Genomic DNA, 22,969 nt, shown 5'->3' on the forward strand with positions numbered 1-22,969 from the left:
TGTTATGCTTTAAGTTACAGATTAATGCTAAATCAGGTAAGAAAAGAGCGATTTGTTGGTTTAACAATTAACCTTTTTGTCAATGTGAGTATCTCTCTTAATATTTGGCAGTTTAAACTTTAACATGATGAATTAATCTCCAAATGTTTGTTTATGTGTATTTTCTGTATGTTGGCCGGGTGTTTTCCAGTTTCTGGGAGTTATTATAAAATTAAAATTCCATTTTTTTTCATAAAAGGCACAACATATATACTATGATTGACATGATGTTTTCCTAATTGATCTTTTTCTTTATTGTCTTTGCTATTTTCCATGTTCCTTCTTAAAATTTTAAATCATTACAGAGTAGAAACATTCCCTATAACAAAGTAACAAAGAAGGGCCTCCCCAGTGGTGCAGCGGGTTGAGCGCAGCTCTGTGAAACTGTCCGCTGGCTGCACCAGTTTGATTCCTGGCTGGCCAGGGAGATTCCCACATGGTGTGGCAGGCCTTCCCTGTCTTGCCTGCTGCTCCCCTCAGCAGTGTCTTTGGTCCGTCTGCCTGTTCTGTTCCCTGCTCTGTCTCTGGTGAATCCTCTCACCCTCCCATGGCTCTGGCTTGTGCTCCAAGTCTTGGATAAATAAATAAATCTTAAAAAAAAAAGTAACAAAGAAGAGATGCAGCAGTTCTCTTTTCTTGGGCATATGTGATGGCCCTTCCTTCCTTGTCACTATTTTGAAATTTTCTTTAAAACCTTGACACTTAAATATAGTCACAAAGGTCATTTATTGCTTTGAGAAAACAAATTGATTTCCTGACAGATTCAAGGATTAGTCTTTTTACTACATTTGCATTTTTGGTTTGCTCCTCTATATAGGAAGAGTGCTATTCCGTTACAGTTGAAAATGTCCTTTAAATCTGCTTTTTCAGTCTCCTGTACAATAACTTTTTTCCTTGTATGATATAATTTATCACTTTTATTTTTTCATTTAGGATTTTCTGCCGTTTCTTTGCAAAAATGGCAACCAGTGATGCTGTTCTGAAGAGACTGGAGCAGAAGGGTGCAGAGGCAGATCAAATTATTGAATTTCTTAAACAGCAAGTTGCTCTTCTTAAGGAGAAAGCAAGTAAGCAAATTAAAAATTTTCTAAGGAGAAAGGTAAAATGAATTCATACATTGTCAACACAAAAAGGTTGTTTACCACATAAATTATTACTCAATCATTTAATGGTAATTTTTAGATTCTTTAATATTTTAATTTTGAGTTAAATAATATTCTAGGGTTAAGATAAATTAGAATTGGCATATAGTGAATGTATGGTATGCAGAGAAAGCAGTATATTATTTCAAGACTTTAAAGGAAGATTGATTTTAAGATAAGTTGGAATGGAGTTAGAGATAAAGAAAATTGGGTGAAATCAAATGGGATCTCCTCAGTCTTATATAAAAGAATGTATACTTTCATAATACTTTTTATGGAGGTATTTTCTGAAATGATTTTTATATTTTTACAATATTTCTTTTAGGTTTTACCAAGAAATTACTGTCATATATACAAAAATATCAGATTTGAATTTCTGCTTCAGAATTTGAGTTGATTTTTAATTTCCTGTGTGTGGAAATGAAAGTGAAAGATTTTGGTTTAATTTATTTAAATATATTTAATTTCTCAATAGCCTATGTTAATATTGAGTCTTTTGCCATCCCTAACAGAAACCAATGCTTTTCTCTGCTACATAAGGTTGAGTCGCTTACAGAGTCCTACCTTTACTCTTCAAAAAATGTTCTCTTTATCAATTCATTTTTTAAATAATTTAAAAATACTGTTGTAGTTATTACTTTTCGTAGTGTTTTATATCATTTTAAGATTATTTTTCTTAAAAGTGATAAAGGATTTTTCTTACTGTTTTCCCCAGAATTCTTTCCATTCATAAAATTGGTTTTTTTTCCCTATTGGTAAACTGGATTTTCTTGATAATAGTCTTGCAGGCAACTTTGAGAGAAGAGAAGAAACTTCGAGTTGAAAATGCCAAATTGAAGAAAGAAATTGAAGAATTAAAACAAGAGCTAATTCAAGCAGAAATTCAAAATGGAGGTGATTAAATATAGAAATGATCATTTGCTTTGAATTATAATAATTATAACATTTATTATTAGGTATTATGCTTGATTTCTGATCTTTTCCTCACAGCAGCCTTTCCCCTGCATTCATCTTCTTTGTAGAAAAGAAAGTGGACCCTGAGAAATGATACTGCCTGAGGGCACACAGAAAATGGCAAACCTGTGTTTTAAAAACTTGTGCTTTTCATCTGTGTATTCTACTTCAACTTGATCATCACAGTTCCATATTGAACAGTTATGGACACTAAGGCATAGTAATTTTTTAACATTAGGTTTTACTGTGCACCCAGAACTTCATATGCATCAAGCATTTTACCCTAATTTGTCCAAAATCATATTCAAGTCAGCAAATCATTATCATTTCAACTATTGTGTTGTAAAGAAAATGAAAAATTTGTTATTTTAAAGAGTTTCAGATAAAATTGTATTATTATGATATAACAATAATAGTTCTATTACAATTTCAAAATATTACAATGAAATGTTATTAACAATATTAAAAATCCTTTCACTATGAGTTAAGGGGCCCCAAATCTAGTGAAAGAGTGTCTTTCTACTTCATTTTTGGCCAGTGAATTATTCTGCCAGTGAATTTTTTTAAATGCTAGCGTATAAACTCTACCCTTATATAGATAAAATGAAGTATGGAAAAATCAGTAGTTACGTGCCTCCCCTGGTGGCGCAGCAGTTGGGTGCTGGGCTGCGAGGCTGCCCGCAACGTCTGCAGTGCCGGTTCGATCCCCAGCTGCCCACAAGGGTCCCACATGGCGCGCAGACCTCTCCTGCCGCCCACTGCTCACCTCAGCAGTGTTCTTCGGTCCTTCTGCCAGTTCTGCTCCTTGCTCTGGCTCTGGTAAATTCTCTCACCCTCCCGCACTTCTGACTGTACCCCGGTTCTTGTATAAATAAATAAATAAATAAATCTTTAAAAAAAATCAATAGTTATGTTGAAAACTATCAACTAAAGAGAATATTTGTCAGTGGGAAATTTGAGACTAGTTGATAATTCCAATAGTAGGTGATTTGGAACATAGATAAAGAATTAAACCAGCAGTTAATATTACAGCACTTAAAACTGCTTTTTATTTCTTCCATTTCTAGAAAATTGCCCAATAAACATTAAACTTTTCAACTTTGATCTATGAGATGGTAAAATAAACCAGTGGTTTGAAGTAAAGTATTGAATTTTTCTAATGAAGAAACATAAAATAGGGATACAGCTTGATGTTCTTGAAAGAAGCAGTTAAACTCCAAAGATTTAAAAATATCTCAGAAAACTCATCTGAACATTGGCCAGAATCTATACCACATCAAAATCCCTCCCTAGATTATTTTATCTCCATGTTGGTTGAGCTGTGAGAATGTTTCTGACGTTGCTGATGGAATTTTATTTTCTTGTTTCTTGAAATAAAATCATGGGCAAGTAATGCTCTCTCTTCATTAATTCTGATAACGAAATTAACTTTCTGAGGTGATCGTTTAATATAAAAGAAAGTCTCAGTGGAAAACATGCCATCTTATACAGTGTGAGATCGAGTCTCTGTGAACAGAATGTTTGAGTATAGGTTCTTACTCCCCACCAACTCTCTGTATGGTGAGCCAGTGTCTTCACTTTGTAGAACTCAGGCCAATCATCTGTACCTGGGAATATGGTTAGAACTTCCTGCTCAGGGTACTTTTGAATTGTACAATGTAGTTCATTGAAAGCATTTTATAAAATACCTGGAACGTAGTAAGTCCATAATAAATATCAGGTATTATTGCTATTTTTAATTTTTTTGTAATTGCTATTATTTGTAATTCACTTCAGTCATTCGTAGCTAAATGAGAATAATTCATTTATTCTTTTATTATGATTAATATATCCTTAATTTTTTGGTAGCCTTTGTACAATCTCTTACAGTAGAGGCTTAATAATCATATATAATGAGTTTCTATTTTGAAACAGTGTTCCTTTTTGTGATTCACAATTTTATAGTTTTCATCTTTATTGCTGATTTAATATGAATGTCATTATCTGTTTCATTTTTGTTTCAGTGAAACAAATACCATTCCCATCTGATACTCCAATGCAAGCTAGTTCTATGGCTTCTACAAATGTAATGCAGTCTGTTCCAGTAACAACCATATCTGCTGGTACCAAAGAACAGATAAAAGAAGGAGGAAGAGGAGAAGAAAAGAAGGTGAAAGAGAAAACTGAAAAGAAAGGTATTTTTTATGTTAAATCTTATATGACTCTTTTTTGAGACAATATCAACATTTTGACTGCGCCAGATTGTGATTTTGTTGTTTTTTCATTGAGGAAATATTAGTTTAGGAAATAGTAAATTATTGAGGGGAATGTGTTCACATCTCAAGTTCAGACCTTTAGGAACTAGTTTAAAATTATGAATGATTTTGGAAATCTTAGGTCCTATAAATCCCATTAACAAAGTATACGTAGACTCCACCTCAGCTTCTTTTTTTATTTGGTGCTACCTTAGGTTGAGTTCTTCTGATCTCTCTCCAAAGCATTATCTTTGGTAGTTTATATTTAGCTTGCTGTTCATGCTCTTTTTTCTACGCATAAATCTGACTCCTTTTTATTACATACTCCTTTACTCCTGTTTCACTTCATTGATCCAGATATGTCTAAAATAATGCGAATATAATTCCTTATACATACCTCTCATAGTACTTACACTCATTTACCTTTTTTTTTTAAACTATAAAGTAGCTGAGGGTTTGTGAGCTCACCTAAGCCAGTTCTGCATCTAGAACTTGTCAACTCCTTTTGGTAAACATGAGTCACTTCTGTTCATTTAAGTTAGACAGGGCTGTACAGCCTCATTTGTATCACTTCACCACTTGGTGGTATGGTTACAATGAAAGCAACTCAGTGCATTTCTTCCACTTTGTAAAATTTATTGAGAAATGTCCTCAAAACAATCATATAACTTGTTCTTATAAGTTTGGTGAGATCTATGCTCAGTTCCCTAGACAAAATCTGCTGTTATTCCCACCAAAGGGTCAGTTAGCCTGAGTCAAATGAGACAAAAATCTTCCTTTGGGTGGGGAGGGGCACACAGGACCACATGGATCTCTAGGTTTAGAACTCCTGTCAATTGGAGCTCTGTGTGATGATGGAAATGCTGTTCCTCTCCATCACCCAACAGCAGCCAAGAGCCACATGTGGCAATTGAGCATTTGATATATGTCTGGTGTTCTATAGAACGGAATTTTTAATTATTTTTCATTTAAATGTAAACAACTCCGTGTCACTGACATTGAGTTGTTGGGATTTTGGGTGTTGCTGATAAAGAGGATCATTCCAGAGTGTTTTTCTGCTACATTGTCATAGCAAAATTCTTTTCCTACAAGGTCTGTGGTGCCCATAAGTCTTTTTTTTTTTTTTTATAGAGGCATGCTTTTATTTATTTATTTATTATATTTGTTTGTTTTGTTTATACATGCACTGGGTATAGTCAGAAGCGCGGGAGGGTGAGAGAATTCACCAGAGCCAGAGTGGGGAGCAGAGCAGGCAGAAGGACTGAAGTACACTGCTGAGGGGAGCAGCGGGTGGCAGGAGAGGTCTGCGCACCATGTGGGATCCTCCTCCGGTGGCCGGGGAGCAGCCGGGGATCGAACCGGCGCCGCAGAGGCCGCGGGCAGCTTCGCAACCCAGCGCTCAACCGCTGCGCCACCGGGGAGGCCCTGCCCATAAGTCTTCATACATGCCTATAAGCATCACTTATTTTCAGTCAGACATTCCTAAAATCCTTTGTGAAGACTAACAAAGTTCTTGGTATAGATTTTAGTATTTGTAGTGACCTCTGAAGAGTGGTGATTAGATACTCCACATGCCTGGCAAAGTAGTTCAAATGTCTGGGAAATGGATTCAAGTTAAAAACAGGGCCTCCTTGGTGGCATAGGGGTTAAGTCTCAGCACTGTCATGCTATTACTGCTGTGGCCTGAGTTTGGTCCCCAGCCAGGGAGCAATCCCACATATGGCACAGTAGACCTCTCTTGTCTCACCCACTGCTCCCCTCAGCAGTTTATTTCAGGAGATTTGCCTGTTGCTGCTCCCTACTCTGTCTCTGTTGAATCCTCTCACCCCCCTCCCCCCATACCTCTGATCTATACCCCAGTTCTTGTATGCATAAATAAGTAAAAATACATTCTTAAAAAAATGTTAAAAACATATGGATATAGATATAGTATACTGTTATATGTAGTTTATAAAAAAAATCTATAGTTTATGACTTAAAGATATCTGCTCTTAAGATTTTTTGCTGTATTTTTTTCTAGCAATTTTATATACATATATATATATCATTTGGCATTTTTACCATTAAAAAGTCTTTGTTAACTTGTTACTTGAAAAGTGGTATTTTTACAAATTAGCTAATGAGATTAAAATTGTCAAGTCTTTTAGATGATAATTCTGCCTCCTTTTTTAGAACTATAAATTGTGAATAACCTTTACATAACTTCCTTTCCCACTGCAGCCTGAATTAGCCTCCTTTGTTTCTGTATTTCTTTGTGTGTGATGTTTACCACATATTCATCATGTAGATGTCAGTTTTCCTTAAAGGAGATTTTTGTGTGCCATGATGCATGGACCACTCACCTTATACTTTCCAGTGCCTTAAATCTCAGTAAATATTTGTTCAAAGATTAAACATAGGCATAGTTGAGAAGGAATGACTTCCAAACCATAGTAGTTTCTCTTACCTCTTTTGGTTGAAAGATCATTACAGATTTATTTGGTTTCATACTCTCTTCTGCTGGAGAAACTAATATAAACTTGGGGACTATGAACTCTCATTATAGGTTGCATTTTGGCTCATTAAATAATATTATGTAAGAATGAGTTACACTGTTAGTTTATAAATAAAATTAGGATTGATTGTTAAAATACAATTCCAATAAAATGTTCTCATACAGTTGCTATAGATAAACCTACAATTTCATCAATCTTCAGGAAAATCTAAGAAATAGAGAATTCATCATTTACTTACCAGTGTGCTTAACTGGTGAGAGAAACATTTCATCAGTGAAACTAATGTTCATTTAATTCATTTCATTGGTTAGCTACCAATTTTGGTATTGTTTTTTAGTATCAGGTTTCTCACACTAAGAGTCACAGTCTACAGCTGTTTTAGGGACTGATACACTTGTTCTGCAAAGGGCCATTTAGTTAATGTTAGGCTTTGAAGGCATTAAATTTTTCAAATTATTGAATAACTCTTTGTTATTATTTAAGTGAAGGTAGATTAAATAACACATTATTTTAATCTTATCAGTACTGATGCTAAGGAGTTTTTCATAGTGTATTTTTGTTTTAACTTCTGATGTGTTCATTCAATATTTTTTAGGAGAGAAAAAGGAGAAAAAACAGCAGTCAGCAGGAAGTGCTGACACTAAGCCAGTAGATGTTTCTCGTCTGGATCTTCGCATTGGTTGTATCATCACTGCCAAAAAGCACCCTGATGCAGATTCTTTGTATGTAGAAGAAGTGGATGTTGGAGAAACAGCCCCAAGAACAGTCGTCAGTGGTCTGGTGAATCATGTTCCTCTTGAACAGGTAACCTGTACAGCTGAAATTGCTGCTTGTTCATTGCCACCTCTGGTGCTTATTAGCTTTGTGAACTTGGACAAAGTCCTACATTCATTCATATTTCTAGATGCAAAAAATTATTGACACCTGAAATATAGCAGGACCTATTTTAGAAAAGGGAATATAGTAATGACTCAATACAGACAGATACATAAGTTTTTGTTGTTTTTTTTTTAAGTATCTTTGTGACATATTTCTATGGGCAAGTCAGGAAATTATAATATCTAGTGTTTTAAATGGTGATAATTCAGGAAAAAAAATGAAGTAGGCAAATACCTAAGGAATATTGAAGCTACCACTGTATCATTTCATATAAAGCAGCCAGGGAACACTTTATAAAGAAAGGGACCTTTAAGTAAAGATAGAAGAAAGACAGAAAACCAGTCAGATGTTAACATGGCAGTAGAGCATTTCAGCAGCCCATGTCACATGTCATCTTGGGGTCTTCAGTGAAGACCAACACAGTGGCTGGTGTGTTTGTAGCAGAATGTGCAAGGGGGAATTCAGGGAAAAGAAGTCAGAGATAAGGGTTCCAAGTGACAGAGATCATGTGAAATGCCCGCTGGCTTTGATTCAGGGTGAGATGAAAGTCCTTGGAGGGTTTTTTGAGCTGAGGAGTAGCGGGTCTACCTCACATTAATGTGATCATTGGGGTTGCTCTTTTAAGGGGCGAGAGATGGAGTAAAGAGGTAAGTGAAGAAGTTTTTTTCTATGAAAAACAGACCTGACACATACATGCGGCTTTTTTTTTTTTTTTTTTTTTACTTTTTCTAATTCATCTGTTTAGGCTCTCATAAGGCGCCTTGGAGGAAAGAACTGATCTTGAGCCAGGTCAAATTGAAAAAACTCATTATTGGGGCTTTGTCGTTTCCCTACTTACAATTTTATACTATTTCTGCTCTTCCAAAAACTGTAATTCACAGCTATTTCAAACAAAAATATCTATATACACATCTGTGTCTAACCAATCAAGGCAGTACTAGTAAACATTTTATAAAGCATTCTATTAGTTCCTCAAGTTGCTTGCCAGATTTTGAAGGTTTATGTATTTTTCTAAGGTAAAGGTCCACAGAGTTATTGGATCTTTAAAAGATTACATCTCTCCAATCCTATAGTTTTTCTTATATATATTCTCTGTACCACCCAAATGCCCCAAAATAGATGACTGGATCAAGAAGATGTGGTACATATACACCATGGAATATTACTCAGCATTCAAAAAAGATAAACACATGCAATTTGGAGCAACATGGATGGCGCTGGCAGGGATCATGCTCAGCGAAATAAGCCAGAAAGATTTATTTATTTTTGTACAAGAGCTGGGGTACAGGCCAGAGGCTCGGGAGAGTGAGAGGATTCACCAGAGACAGAGTGGGGAACAGAACAGTCAGATAATGGAAATTCACTGCCGTGGGGAGCAGCGGGCGTGACAGGAGAGGTCTGCTGCACTTTGTGGGAATCTCCCCGGCAGGCCAGGAGTCGAACCAGCGCCCAAAGGCTTCACAGTGCTGCGCTCAACTCACTGTGCCACCGGGGAGGCTCTGTACCTTTTTTTAAATGCTCATATATGTGACATTTTAAGGTTACTTGTTTGACACAGTCTTATTCATGAAGAACTTAAAAGGGGACTTTTGGAATTTTTTTAATCTTAGAATTTTGGGGTATTTTTGCACATAATATTTATAAAACTATCTAGAATGCATTTACTTTTTTCTGGCAGTGGTAGTTCTCATCTGTTATTTTAAGTTAAATTTCTTCCATTAGAAGAGTTTAGAAAACTTTGTGCCTCATTTTTGCTAGTTGAGGAAAATTTAAGACACTTTAACTTTTGAGGATCAAAGAAATGTCTGTTCTATAACAAATTGTAGGAGAAGCTCTAAATATTAATTGCAGTATGTGTAATGCTTGAATAAATGGCCAATATCTTTGATTAAGAAATTGAATCTTACATACTATTGAAAATGACCAATTGTGGAAAGAAAAATGATTGGGCAGTTATTTTAATACTAGGACTTAGCTCAATACTTTTCATATCTGTTAGGATTTAATCCTTGTGACACCTTTTGAAGTCTAGTATCATGCCGCTCATTTTGTGAGGAAACAGGGACAATAGCTGCACGGTCTTATTGCTAGTTGATGGCTGCTGAAGTTCTAACCAAATTAGATTCTAAGTCACTTATTCATTTGTTCAGTAACAATTTAATTGAAAGGCCTTGCCTCTGCTCTCTCCACAATAATGCACTGTCCATTTGTTGAATTTTTTTTTTTCATTTTTACATAAGACTTCATAGGAATAACAAGATTTTGAACTTGTGAAGATACGGCCACAAAAACAGGACATTTGATATTTAGCATATTTGTTGTACCTTAATGTATTCTAGTTCCTGAGTTCTGGTACATCTTTAATTACCAACTTATATTTCATACAGATGCAAAATCGGATGGTGGTTTTACTTTGTAACTTGAAACCTGCGAAAATGAGGGGAGTGCTTTCTCAAGCAATGGTGATGTGTGCTAGTTCCCCAGAGAAAGTGGAAATCTTGGCCCCTCCTCATGGGGCTGTCCCTGGAGACAGAATTACTTTTGATGCTTTCCCTGGTAAGTATTCATTAGTCATTATTTAAGGTAGCGTTGGAATTATTGTCATCAAAGCAATGCTCGTAATAGTGAAGTGTCAGATCAACCCCATCTTTTGCCCTGGGTAAAATACAAATGTTTATACTTGCAAAGTGGAAAGTGAGATACTGACAGAATGTGCTGCAGAATCACTGTCAGAACCAGTTAATACTCAGAAGGTAACAGAGATGAAAAAATTCAAAGATCAGATGTGGTTCATTCTCAAAGTCCATCTTATACTTGTATGTGCTTTCACTTGATTTAAAGATACAGAGAAAATCTCTGAGTTCAAAGCCATTTATTTTATTTATTTATTTATTTATTTATTTATTTATTTTTAATTTAAATAATAAATTTTATTTTTATATTCCCCCATATAATTGCAAACCCCCCATTCTGACCCCAATCCCTCCCCTCCCGCCACCCACCCCCCAAAAAGTGTCTCTGGTTCATAGTTTTTTGTTGATTTTGATTTTCACTTTCTTATATTCATTTTCCTGGTCCCTTATTTAAGTTTTCTAGATTCTTCTATGAGTGAGACCATCCGGTATTTTTCTTTTTCTTTTTGGCTTATTTCGCTGAGCATGATCCCTTCCAACGCCATCCATGTTGCTGCAAATGGCATGTGTTTATCTTTTTTGAATGCTGAGTAATATTCCATGGTATATATGTACCACATCTTCTTGATCCATTCATCTATTTTTGGGCATTTGGGCTGTTTCCAAAGCTTAGCTATTGTAAATAGTGCTGCTATAAACATAGGGGTTCAGGTGCTCTTTGGAATTGATGTTTCTGTGTCCTTTGGGTAAATACCTAGGAGTGGAATTGCTGGATCCTATGGAAGCTCTATGTTTAGTAGGTCCAGAAATCTCCACACAGCTCTCCATAGTGGTTGGACCAGTTTGCACTCCCACCAACAGCGCAGAAGAGTTCCTTTTTCTCCACACCCTCGCCAACATTTGTTGTTGCTAGTTTTTTTAATATGTGCCATTCTCACTGGTGTGAGATGGTATCTCATGGTAGTTTTGATTTGCATTTCCCTGATTACAAGTGATGTTGAACATTTTTTCATATGTCTGTTGGCCATTTGCATTTCCTCTTCAGAGAAGTTTCTTTTTAGCTCTTCTGCCCATTTTTTGACTGGATTATTTTCTTTGTTGTTGCTGAGTCTCATCAGCTCTTTGCAGATTTTTGTGATCAGTCCTTTATCATTAGTGTTGGGTGCAAAAATGTTCTCCCAGTTGGTGGGGTTTCTCTTTGTTTTGGTTATTGTCTCCTTTGCTGTGCAGAAGCTCTTTAATAAGAAGAAGTCAAACTATCACTATTTGCAGATGATATGATAATATACATAGAGAACCCCAAAAACTCCACAGAAAAACTAATTCAAAGCCATTTATTTTAACACTCTAAATGGAAATTTCATTGTGCATTGCTTGTTTTCTCTGCTAAAATGCTGGCCAGACAGATGAAGCATCATAATGCGTGTGAAAGTTTCTTCAAGTAGGTCTTTGAGACGGATGAGAGTGGATGCTTGGCAGATGTAGAATAAATATTTCATATATAGCGAGGACCTCAAAAGAGTAACAGAAATTAGAAGAATCTGTTTACTTAAAGGATATTCATTTGACTAGAGTAATGGGAAAAATAAATTAATTAGGGTAACAAGTAGAATTAGTTTTAAAAGTCAGAATTGATTTGGAGGCATATTTGTAGAAACAACTGCATTTTTTTTTTAAAGATTTATTTATGCATACAAGAACTGGGGTACAGGCCAGAGGTGTGGGGAATGAGAGGATTCACCAGAGACAGAGCGGGAAACAGAATAGGCAGATTGACTGAAATACACTGCTGAGGGGAACAGCGGGCGAGTCAGGAGAGGTCTGCTGTGCCATGTGGGTCTCCTCTCGTCTGGGGATCGAACTGGTGCCGCAGCGGCTGCTGATAGCTTCATAGGTTGTGTCTTAACCCCTTGCACCACCAGGGAGGCCCCCGAAACAATTTTAGTGGAATATAAAAGCTGCTGTAATTATTTAAGGCCTGTTTCTTGATCCTGTGTTAAATCAATAATGTTTTAACTTTTGAGTAATAATAGAAAATATGTATGAAAGTGTGGGTTAATTTCCTTGAAAAGCAGCTCTTCATTTCTAATTAAAAATGGATGCACCTAAAGAACATAATTGTATCTTTGAAGCCATGTATTTATCTTGAACCTTGGTAGATTGAAAATCAGGCTAGTTTTGGGAAAATTCCCAAACTTGAATCAACCAACTCCTTTCTCCAAAGCAGCATGAAGTCGGTAGGTTCTGGGGCCATGTGGTTGCCACTCCAACCAAACCACCAAACACTGCCCAAACCTCATGTTTTGGGCCAACCTGTACCTAGCAAACATGAAGTTTTATGAAGAAGTCTTACTCACTGGATTGGAATAGACTGACAGTCAAAGTAAACTTTTAAGTTTCAGCACACATTGAAGAAAAAATAAAAGTTTGGTTTACTGCCCTATTAATATTTGCCTTCTTTTTTATTTAATATGTTTTAGTGCATTTTTTTTCCAATAAATTTGAGTCAATTCTTTGTTACTAAAAGAAATCATCTACTTTTGATTCAATAGTTTGCAAATTTGGAAGCTGAGACCCACCAAAATTCAGTTACTTGCTTAGTAAAGCTTATCTAGAATTTAGGAAAAAGAGGAAACAATGTGTGTCTTTTGCTGAATCTCTACTCTGAGCTGTTTTGTTTGATTGTTCTTTGCTACAATTTTATATGGACTTTCATTATTGAAGGAATACAATTCTTTCATTTCTGTGACAGCTTCATTTCCTTATCTCGTAGATTTAATATGTAAATAAATATTTCAGCTCTTGAATCTGTTGTTATCTGGATGTTACTGTTTAATAAAATGAAAGAAAGTCTTTTTAGTTGCCCAGTGGAGTAACATTGGCTTGCAACACTGTAGATGATTTAGAGGTATAGGATCTCAGTTCTTCAGATCACATTACACCTACCAACAAGGCACCCAGAGTCCTCTACCATGGTGGATTGCACCCCCTCCATATTCTGCTCATGCCTCCTCTTTCCCCCTTCCCTTCTCTTGACCTCAGTTCTACAGTCAGATTTCTAGGGTTTGTTACTGGTTTGTTCTATGTGAACCTTTGTTTTGTTTCCCAGTGTTTTCACATATGTGTGAAACTATCTCTTGCTTCTGACTTGTTTCTCTTAGCATTTTCCCCTCCTGTTCTATCCATGTTGTCACAAAGGGCTAAAGTTCACCTTTTCTTTTGTAAATAGCTGGCTAGTATTCCTGTGTGTGTGTGTGTATACAGCACATCTTAGTCTACTCATCTGTCCTTGGGCACTTGACTGTTTTGTGCATTAGTACATAAGTATGGGGATAAGGTACAAAAATATTTGTAAATGAAAGAAGGGAAGCTTTACTTTAAAGTTTCCCATGAGTTTGAATTACACTCAGCACTTAAAATTTGCCTAACCCAGTGGAACAGCATCAAATAATTAATATATTTTGGGACATGCAGTCTGTTAGTACTCTTTTCGCTTGTTCTTCCACATCAGTTACTGCTTCTGTAGCAGTAAATCTGAAAGGAAATAACAGCTAATACAACACAACAGACCATTAGTCTTACTGTTTGTTTTTTTTTCTTTTCCCAGAGAGAACCATGTTTTATCAGTGCTTTATTTTTCCATATCTGTTTTATATTGTAATCCTTAAGGTATCTGCTGGTACATTTTGATGTTCGCTGGATGTGCTTATTGTCTTGAGATTTTCATTTCGTGTGCTATATATTAAGTGTGGTACAGAAATTGAAATTGGGGCTCAGCCCTTTGAGTTGCTGTTTCGCCTTAAAAAGACTTTTACACCTAACAACCATTTTCTTCAACTACAAAACCAAAAAGTTCCACATAGTTTAAGAAGATGCCACAAATATTTCTATAACAATGGCTAACACTCCTCCTCACCCAATGCTTTTTAAATCTTAAATGTGTGAAGCTATAAATTTTAGCATTTAGGTATGGTCACTGCTCCCTAAAGCAAAAACAACTTGAAAATAATAATGTAGATAGGAGAATATACTGTTTTTCGGTCTAATAAAGAATGAGAATTTGTATTCAGACTTTTTAAGCTTCTTGTTTAACTTCCAGCATTCCTATTTCTGTTGATACTGAGTCTTATTAATAAATACAGGTTAATGGTTAATCACAAAGCATAATGAGATGTAAGAGTGTTTAACTTTTGGATCTGTTCTTTCTGTAAAGTAAATGAAAACTTGTCCCTATTTGACTATCGTCTCTGAAACCCATTTTAGTCACCAGAAATGCTGTGGTCAAGATTGTCAGGTGCTCCTTGTAGCTAATGCATGACTGGTTTTCAGTCCTTTTCACTATTTAGTTTCTGCACCCACACTTTTCTGGTGCTCTCCCTTGCATCAGTGGCTGCTCTTCTTTTCAACTAAGCTGACTCTTCCGTACCTCCCTGATCTCTTAACTTTGGAGTGTCCTTGACTTTCTCTTTTTCTTTCCATGTTCATTTCCTTGGTTATTTTCTCCATCATTTATCCAGGTGTCCACTAGACTTTATCATTAATACATCCTGTGGAAGAAGAATATACATCCCACTCTGTACCCTAAAATTCCCTTTTTTTGAAAAAAGATTTATTTTATACGAGAGCTGGGGCATAGGCCAGAGGCACGGGAGAGTGAGAGAATTCACCAGAGACAGAGAAGGGAGCAGAACAGGCAGACTGACTGACCACGCTGCTGAAGGGAGCAGTGGGCGAGACAGGAGAGGCCTGCCACGCCATGTGGGTTGCTTCCTGGCCAGCCGGGACTCGAACCTGTGTTGCACAGGCTGTGGACAGCTTCACAGTGTTATGCTCAACCCACTGCACCACCTGGGAGGCCCTAGAATTCCCTTTTTTGTGTGTTTTTTTCCCCATATGTTTGGACAGCAGCTCCATTCTTCTAGTTGTTTAACTTATTTTGTTTCCTCATATATCTTCCCCTTCAGAAAATCCTTGTAGTGGTGCCTTCTGAACTTACCTGGAATCATTTTCAGTATCTCCACCACCACTACTACTTTGGTCCTATTGCCAACAACTCTTGTCAAAAATACAGAAGCCTTTTGCTGATCTTCCTTCTTTTCCGGGCCCTTGTTTTGTCTGTATGTTCTGTTATAGCAGGCAGAGCAATGTGGGTCTGATTACATTACTTCTCTGCTCAAAACTTGGTGTTTCTTTTGACCAAGAGTATAAACCCAAGTCCTCACAACAGCCTCCATTATCTCATCAACCTTATGCATGCTTGACTCTTCCTCCATCATTCTGGTTGAGCTACTCACTGGCTCTTCCTCCAGCTAGCTGCATGCCACCTCCTTTGCTTTTTTCTTCTCCAAACACTTAGCATCTATGTCCACTGCATAGCTTATTGTCCGCCCACATGGAAATGTAAGCACCATGAAACCCAAGATTTTGTTGTTATTCACTGTTGTATTCCTATCATCTAGAAAAATGACTGTAATAGAGTAAAAATTCAGTAAATTGGTTAATGAATAAGTGGAAGGAAACTTGGTAATAATAATTAAAAAAACAAATCCACAAGCATATAATATTTGGAGAACAGACATGAATATCAGTCTTCATTGTTGCCAAGATCCCCCACATTTTATTTTTATTGGTTGGCTTTGTAAAATTAACTGCCTCCCCTTTGGCAAAGTTTTACTTTTGTTTTTGTGCTGTAAATGGCAATAGTTACAGTTATTCAAAAACTCAGTTAATCAAATGTAAAATAATTAAGTTAGTGCTAGGCTTTTTATGGCCATGGCAGATATCAAACAAAAGCTGATGATCAATGAATGTTTATTGAGAAAGGCCTAATGAAGATGACATTTCTGGTTCTTATTCCACACATACAAATGCCAAGGATTCTGGAATTTGTATTTATTGTTATCTAGGTTTTAAATGCAGGGAAGGTGGTCAGAGCTTGTCATATCTGTGCAAACTCCTCTGATCTATTTCTTATTACCTGTGTGTGGTTCAGAATGAACTGTCCTAAAATAATCTCTGAATGATTAGTCTCTTTCAATATCTATAACCATTTCCCAGTGGTGATTATTGGTGTTTGTCTAGTGATTTCAGGGACTTTGCAGGTTTTAGCTTTAGGAACTTTTTATTGATATCATCAGTTGACTTCTTTGGGTTGCCATGCCAAAAACAGAGGAGGGGAGAGAGAAAGAGAATTCAGAAAATAATTCCTAGAAGAAGCTCATACCACACAGGAATGATGAAAGGCGTCTTTGGAAAATATAATTCATTTAAAAAGAAACTCTTTAAACTATTAGCTATGTTTTTCACAGAGGTAACGTAAACTCTCAGTTAAAACTAGCTTTTTACCCTACAGTTAGTACACTGTTGAGTAACATTTTGAACAGTTTTATCTGAATCGCTGTTGAAGTCTTGGAACTATATTCAGAGTATTTGGGTATTGAGTCTGTGGTATTAAAAAATGGCTTTGGAGTTGAGCTTTGGAGGTTCCTCTTGATAATCACTAGTTCTAGTTCATTGTGTGTAATTTAAAAATCTTCTCTTGACTCCCATGAGTGCTGGTGGCCTGGGAGCCTTGCTCAGCCTCAGCCTTTTCATCCAGAAGCAGAGGTTTTCCTGTAGGTATCTCTCACTTGTGGGATTTGGGAGCTTTAACTTTTGAAACGCTTAGCCAACTGTCTGGTATTTTAGTTTCTTAACTTCAAATTTTGAGCCCAATGTCCTCATCTGTAAAATTGAGTTGAGTTAATCACATTTATTTCATGTACTGGGAAGAATAAATACAGGTGAGCTTTAGTGCAGTGACTGCAGGGGTGAGCACGCTGTAAGTCTTCCGTGTGATTCTGGACGTGGTTTCCCATACATGGCAGTATCTTCCTGGACCTAAGAAGCTCAGTTCTGTGGCTTTTTTTTCTAGGGACTCATTTAGGTTTGCATTCAGCAACAAGTTGCCCACACAATCTGTGTTCTCACTGTGAAGCTTTTACACAGATCTGCTGTGCTCTGCTCCGTGAACTAGCGCATTATCATTCAGTCATTTTTCCCAGAGGATTGATTACTCAATGCTTCCTGAACAGTGTCTCTGCTGTTGGCTTTTCCGAATTCTGGAGTGCTCACTCCCTGCAAGGTCTGTATCCAAGCAGAGTTGGTTTGTACTTTTCTACTGAGAAATAGTTTAGAAGAAAAATCAAAGTTTTACAGATTTCTATTCTGTTTATTAGTTTCTTGTCTCTTCAGATACTCAGAATGGAGGAAATTTCTCATATTTTATACTTAGCAGTCATTCAGATTTAGTCTCGTGTAGTCTTCTGTACTACATACAGTGCTTCGTGAACTCTTCCATCATCTTTGAAGGCCTTTGTAACAGGACAATTTTTTCTGTTCTTGCCAGTCTCGTGGCAGTTTTGAAGAATTAATAAAGAAGAAAACTACCATGGGCAACAAATTTACTTATCTTTTTTATTCCTATATATGTATGAGTAGAAAATAAACAGTTTAAGTAATAAGATGTTATAGAATATGGAATACGATTAGTCCCAGTAATATTTAAAGGCTTCTTTTGCAAGTAATTCTAAGAGACAATTGGGGGCCACTTAGAAATACAGTCTTCTTATCGTTACTGAATTATACTTTTATATAATTTTATTCTCTTTATTACCTATTGGAAAATTATTTTCTGAAGCAATTTTTTACCCCACTTGTTACTGAACATCATCAGCTACTAAGTGATGTTTTGTTAAGCTTTATTCTCTACTTCCTTATTACTAATTAGAAAAATTGCTTGATATATTGGCTGCCTTTAAGTCTAGACCAGATATTTTCTATAACTTTCTTGTTCTTGTATTGGTAGTGAATTTTACAGTGTGCATTTTATTGTAAGGAGGGGTAGGTTATCATCTACACATAAGAGGGTGATTTGCTTCTTTGTCGTATATAGTTTGTCACGAGACAGGGTCTAGCCAAACATGGACGCTGCTGTCAAACCTTGGCTCCACTTTTAACTGTGCATCTTATCTTCTCTGGCCCCAGTCTCTTTATGTTTAAAGTTGGAGTTAGGGTTGTGTGAATTCTTGTCCCTTCACTGCTGTTCTCTGTCTCTTTCCATCTCACCAAATGGGCTGGGCACCAGATGAAATCTAAAAAGTTACCCTGTTTAACTGGTAAGCCCCAGCATTTGAGCTCTTCTCTAGTATTGACAGGTAACTTTTAAGCAGTTCTGCAGCAATCTAGTCAGTTATTTTGTATATTGAAACCTATAAGGAAGCATAAGCTGCCCTTCACAATTTTTCTTTATGTACTACTACATATATTTTTGCTTTAATGACTGGGAGAATAAATTCATTGTACTATATTTCCTGCAAGAATATTTATTATAAGAGTAGAAAATAGTATCTTTAGTGCCTCCCCTGGTGGCGCAGGTGGTTGAGCGCCATGCTGTGAAGCTGTCCACAGCGCCTCCAGCGCTGGTTCGATCCCAGCCAGCTGGCGAGGGTCCCACATGGCATGGCAGACCTCTCTTGCCTCGCCTGTTGCTCCCCTCAGCAGTGTATTTCGTCAGTCTGCCTGTTCTGTTCCCCGCTATGTCTCTGGTGAATCTTCTCACCCTCCCACACATCTGGCCTGTACACCAGCTCTTGTATTAATAAATAAATAAATCTTTAAAAAAATTTTTAAAAATTTTAAAAAATAGTATCTTTAACATTTGCTAGGAAGTGACACACTATTTTGTTTCACCAATCAAGAATATAAACTGGCATCATAAAAAGTAAGTGCTAAAATTCTGACCAGTTCACAGATCAGAAAGTACTGCTAAGATAATTCACTGGAAATCTCTGTGGACATTTTATTTAATATGTTAGCTATGTAATTTTTCCCCCTACAGGAGAGCCTGACAAGGAGCTGAATCCTAAGAAGAAGATCTGGGAGCAGATCCAGCCTGATCTTCACACTAATGATGACTGTGTGGCTACATACAAGGGAGCGCCCTTCGAGGTGAAAGGGAAGGGAGTGTGCAGGGCTCAGACTATGAACAACAGTGGAATAAAATAAAGTAAAATACTTCAGCTACTGAAATAATAATAAAAAGAAATATGCTGGTCAATTGTTAACCTAAGATATAACTGGCTCATTTTGTGTTATTTCTCTTCTAGACTTGACTAACCTTTCAAACCTGGTATTTGTTGTTTTCAGCTGATTGGAGAAACACTACATTTTCACCTTTCTCATTTGGGAGGAAATTGCCTTTTTTAAGATGATTTATTTCTTGGCATGGGTGTAGATTAACAGATTGTATTTTTTCTTTTTACATTTAGATAGCTTGAAGTAGGTAAGCATTTAGTGTCTCATTTGTAGGCATATGATGCATGAAATGTCAAGCCTTTGGATTTTTAGTACAGTGTGTATCTGTATTATAAATGCTCTATCCTCTTCAACAATGACAAGTTAGAATTTGATCAGGTTTATTAATTAGTCATGTTTTAATAGCATTGAAAATGACCAGGTATTGAGTCTAGAGAGCCAGACATCCTAGAAACTAGAAGACATGGCATGTGAACTTTATTGCTCTTGTTGCCAGAGTCATCCAGGCATTTATATGTAGGGTGACCTTTCCACAGCACTTAAGTTTCCAACTGTGCGTTGAACTTTTTCTTTCCATTTAGCAAAGTAATTAGTAATGAATTATGACAATGGCATAAATGCACTGCCTGGTGTTGCCAGTGACATTTCCAGTGAATTGACAGTAAAAATAGCAGTTTGTATTTTTCACTATAACTGATTTACAGATTCTTTGGGTACCTAAAAAATATTATAGTTTATTATCTTTAGAAGAGCATTTAAGATCAAGATATTTTGCTTTTCCATGTACCCTAATATTGTCAATTTTAAAGTAATTATAGCCATAAACTTAACAGACATGTATATTAAGATGTAAAATACCTATTTTCACTCATCTTACAGATATTGTAGGAACAATGAAAAATAATTTAGGAATTATGAGCTTCAAGTTCACCAGCCTACAGATGATGACTGATGATTTGAGCTTCTAAAAGAGAAATGCATCCTTGGAGGTAGGAGTATAGCTATGTTCAAAAGAAAACCCAAACATAGAATATTTTAGCACTGTAGCTGTTTATGGTATCTAATAAGGAAAAGCAAAATAAGAAAAGGAAAAAAAATGTTTTTTGAACAGTTTGTAGCTGTTTATGGTATCTAATAAGGAAAAGCAAAATAAGAAAAGGAAAGAAAAAATGTTTTTTGAACAGTTCTGCATGCCAAATTTAAGATGTATAGTTAAAGTACATTTAAATTCATGGAATTCTAGTAGGCCAGGGCTTGGTACTATTATGAAGTGTAGTCTTCTTTGTGAAAATATGAATATCAACAGAGCATCATTAATCTCTGTTGACAGGTAAACAGTTAGCTAAATTTTAGTAGTTATTATGAACTCAAATTAATGTTATTTGGGGAGTAAAGACTATGGCAGTCTTTTGTGATTCTATGTTATGTAATTTTTCCCAATTATATTAAATTTCTTTATGAAAGTAAAGTAATTCAAAGGATGTTTAATCTATTTAGTTGAAATATTCTCAATTAAAAAGTGAAATATACTGGTGTAGAATAAATTACCTGAAGTTTTGATAGTGAAACCAAAATTAATGATTATATCATATAGAACCAGAAATGCTAGTTTGTTCTTTTGCTAAAGCCCATGATGTAGCATTGCCAGTAATTGATTAATGACTGAACTTTATGAATTTTTACCACAAAGGAGTACATTACAAAATTTCCTTTACCTCTTCTCAAAATTATACCTTGTTACTGTTACCAAAACACCATGCTTCCCTCTGTATTCCCCCAAATCTTCAGTATATGAAAGTCTGTGTTAAAGAGTGCTGAAGAGGAAGAAGTTGGGGAGTTAATAAGGAGCAAATTTCCAGGCTCTATAGAAATCATTACTCAATGAGCTATCAGTGTTGCCCCACTTAGTTTTTGTTTTACAGAAAATTTAATTGTTCTATTTGTGTTGGAATGAACAAGCAGTCAGAATTAACAAAGAAAATGACTTTTGTTAGTGAATTGGATGGAACCCTCTGGCTGGTCATAGCTCTGTAAGGGTGTCAGAAGGACAAGATGTATTTCTAGACCTCTGTTTATGTGCTGTCGACTAAGCCAGAGGGAAAAAGTTCCCCTCCCATTGCAGGGTTGGTCTACTCTCTTAAAGTGACGTTGGCTGGACTGGCTTTTCTTTTGTAAAGATGTTCCCTGTGTATTCTGTTGAGGATGAGTCCTTTTTAAGACATGTTGATTTTAATATAAAACTGGAACATTTTTCCTTACCTTACTTCTACCAAGACTACTAAGTATTCTGTGGGTAGAAGAACATTAAGTGCTCACCAAACAGGTAATTTGTTTTGCTTTTTAAAAAATACATAAAGGTACAATAGACTGTATATAAAATATTCAGAGTAACTCATGGAAATTTAGCTAGAAGCATGTCTACCATGTAGAGGGTGTGGATTGGGGAGCTGGTAGGTAACAGGAGCCTGCCTCACGGAGCAACATTAGTGAAGCTAATCGGAGACCAGGATGCCCAAACCTGCGTTTGTACATGACTCTCAAAGATGCTAAATTCAAAGTACTTCGTACGAAGTCTTGGTTTTGAAGCCAGATTACCTGCTTTTGATCCTTGGTTCTAAATGCATGTGTGATCTTAGGCAGCTGTTTACCTTTTCTATACCTTCCTTGTGAGGAGGGCTGTACTAACAGTACCTACCTTGCAGAATTGTGAAGATAGTATGAGTCAGTACCCACATGGTACTTAAAACCATGCCTGGAATATAACAGATGTATATCCTGTTGATATTAGTTTACAAAAAGGGGTCTTTTTTCCTGGAAACTAGTGTTTCTCTTCTGTCCCCTTTCCTGGTATCATGTTTCCTGAGAAGTTGAATTCTTGTTGAATTCTGATTACAAAGTAATGACAAGATTACTTGGTAGATATGAAAAGAACAGTATGTTAAGGACTATTTCCTGAAAGTAGTGGCCATGGGTGTTCCCCAAAAGATACCAGATGTATCTTTAACCCCCTACAGATGTTCCTTATTGAAACTTTCTCTCTCCTCTCTGCATTCCCTCTGAAATGCCATTTTTAGATTTTTAAGTGCCAAGCTAGCCCTATTAATTGATGTCTGTTCTCTGATTTCGTGTTATTGATAAAGTTTCAAATAGTTTTGCAATTCTCATAGACTAAGAGAACAGTATATCTAACTAGCGTTGGTGTAGCGTAAACAGAAGCAATCCTTTCAGGTTCTTGATGGGTACCTGTTGCTTCTCACAGGGGCATTGAAAGGACATGGGCGTGGGTATATCTCCTCAATTTTTCTACAAATTTTTGTGTTGTACCTTTAAAAATATAAAAATATCCAAAGCCATGAACTTTAGCTACTTACTACTTACGTCAGTAAGTCCTGCTTCTGAACGCTTTCTAACTGTGTGGGACTAAACTTCACTACCAGGCTACAAAGTGACCACCAGGTAGGCAAATTAATGTCACCCTGATGATAATATTGCACGTTGCTGTTGTGAAGAAAGTTTTT

At 36.3% G+C, this 22,969-nt stretch overlaps 1 protein-coding gene across 1 annotated transcript; it reads left to right on the top strand.

Annotated features, from left to right (window-relative positions):
- Nucleotides 1-979: 979 nt before the first annotated feature.
- On the top strand, nt 980-19,421 carry AIMP1 (aminoacyl tRNA synthetase complex interacting multifunctional protein 1; the record flags this gene model as incomplete). Its single annotated transcript, XM_084252347.1, has 6 exons — nt 980-1,106; nt 1,962-2,075; nt 4,139-4,309; nt 7,460-7,668; nt 10,131-10,299; nt 19,255-19,421. The coding sequence occupies exons 1-6, from the start codon at nt 998-1,000 to the stop codon at nt 19,419-19,421; spliced, it is 939 nt and encodes a 312-aa protein (XP_084108473.1). The 5' UTR covers nt 980-997.
- Nucleotides 19,422-22,969: the final 3,548 nt, after the last annotated feature.

Source organism: Talpa europaea (assembly GCF_964194135.1).
Source record: "Talpa europaea genome assembly, chromosome: 13".
In the NCBI taxonomy this organism is placed as follows: Eukaryota; Metazoa; Chordata; class Mammalia; order Eulipotyphla; family Talpidae; genus Talpa; species Talpa europaea.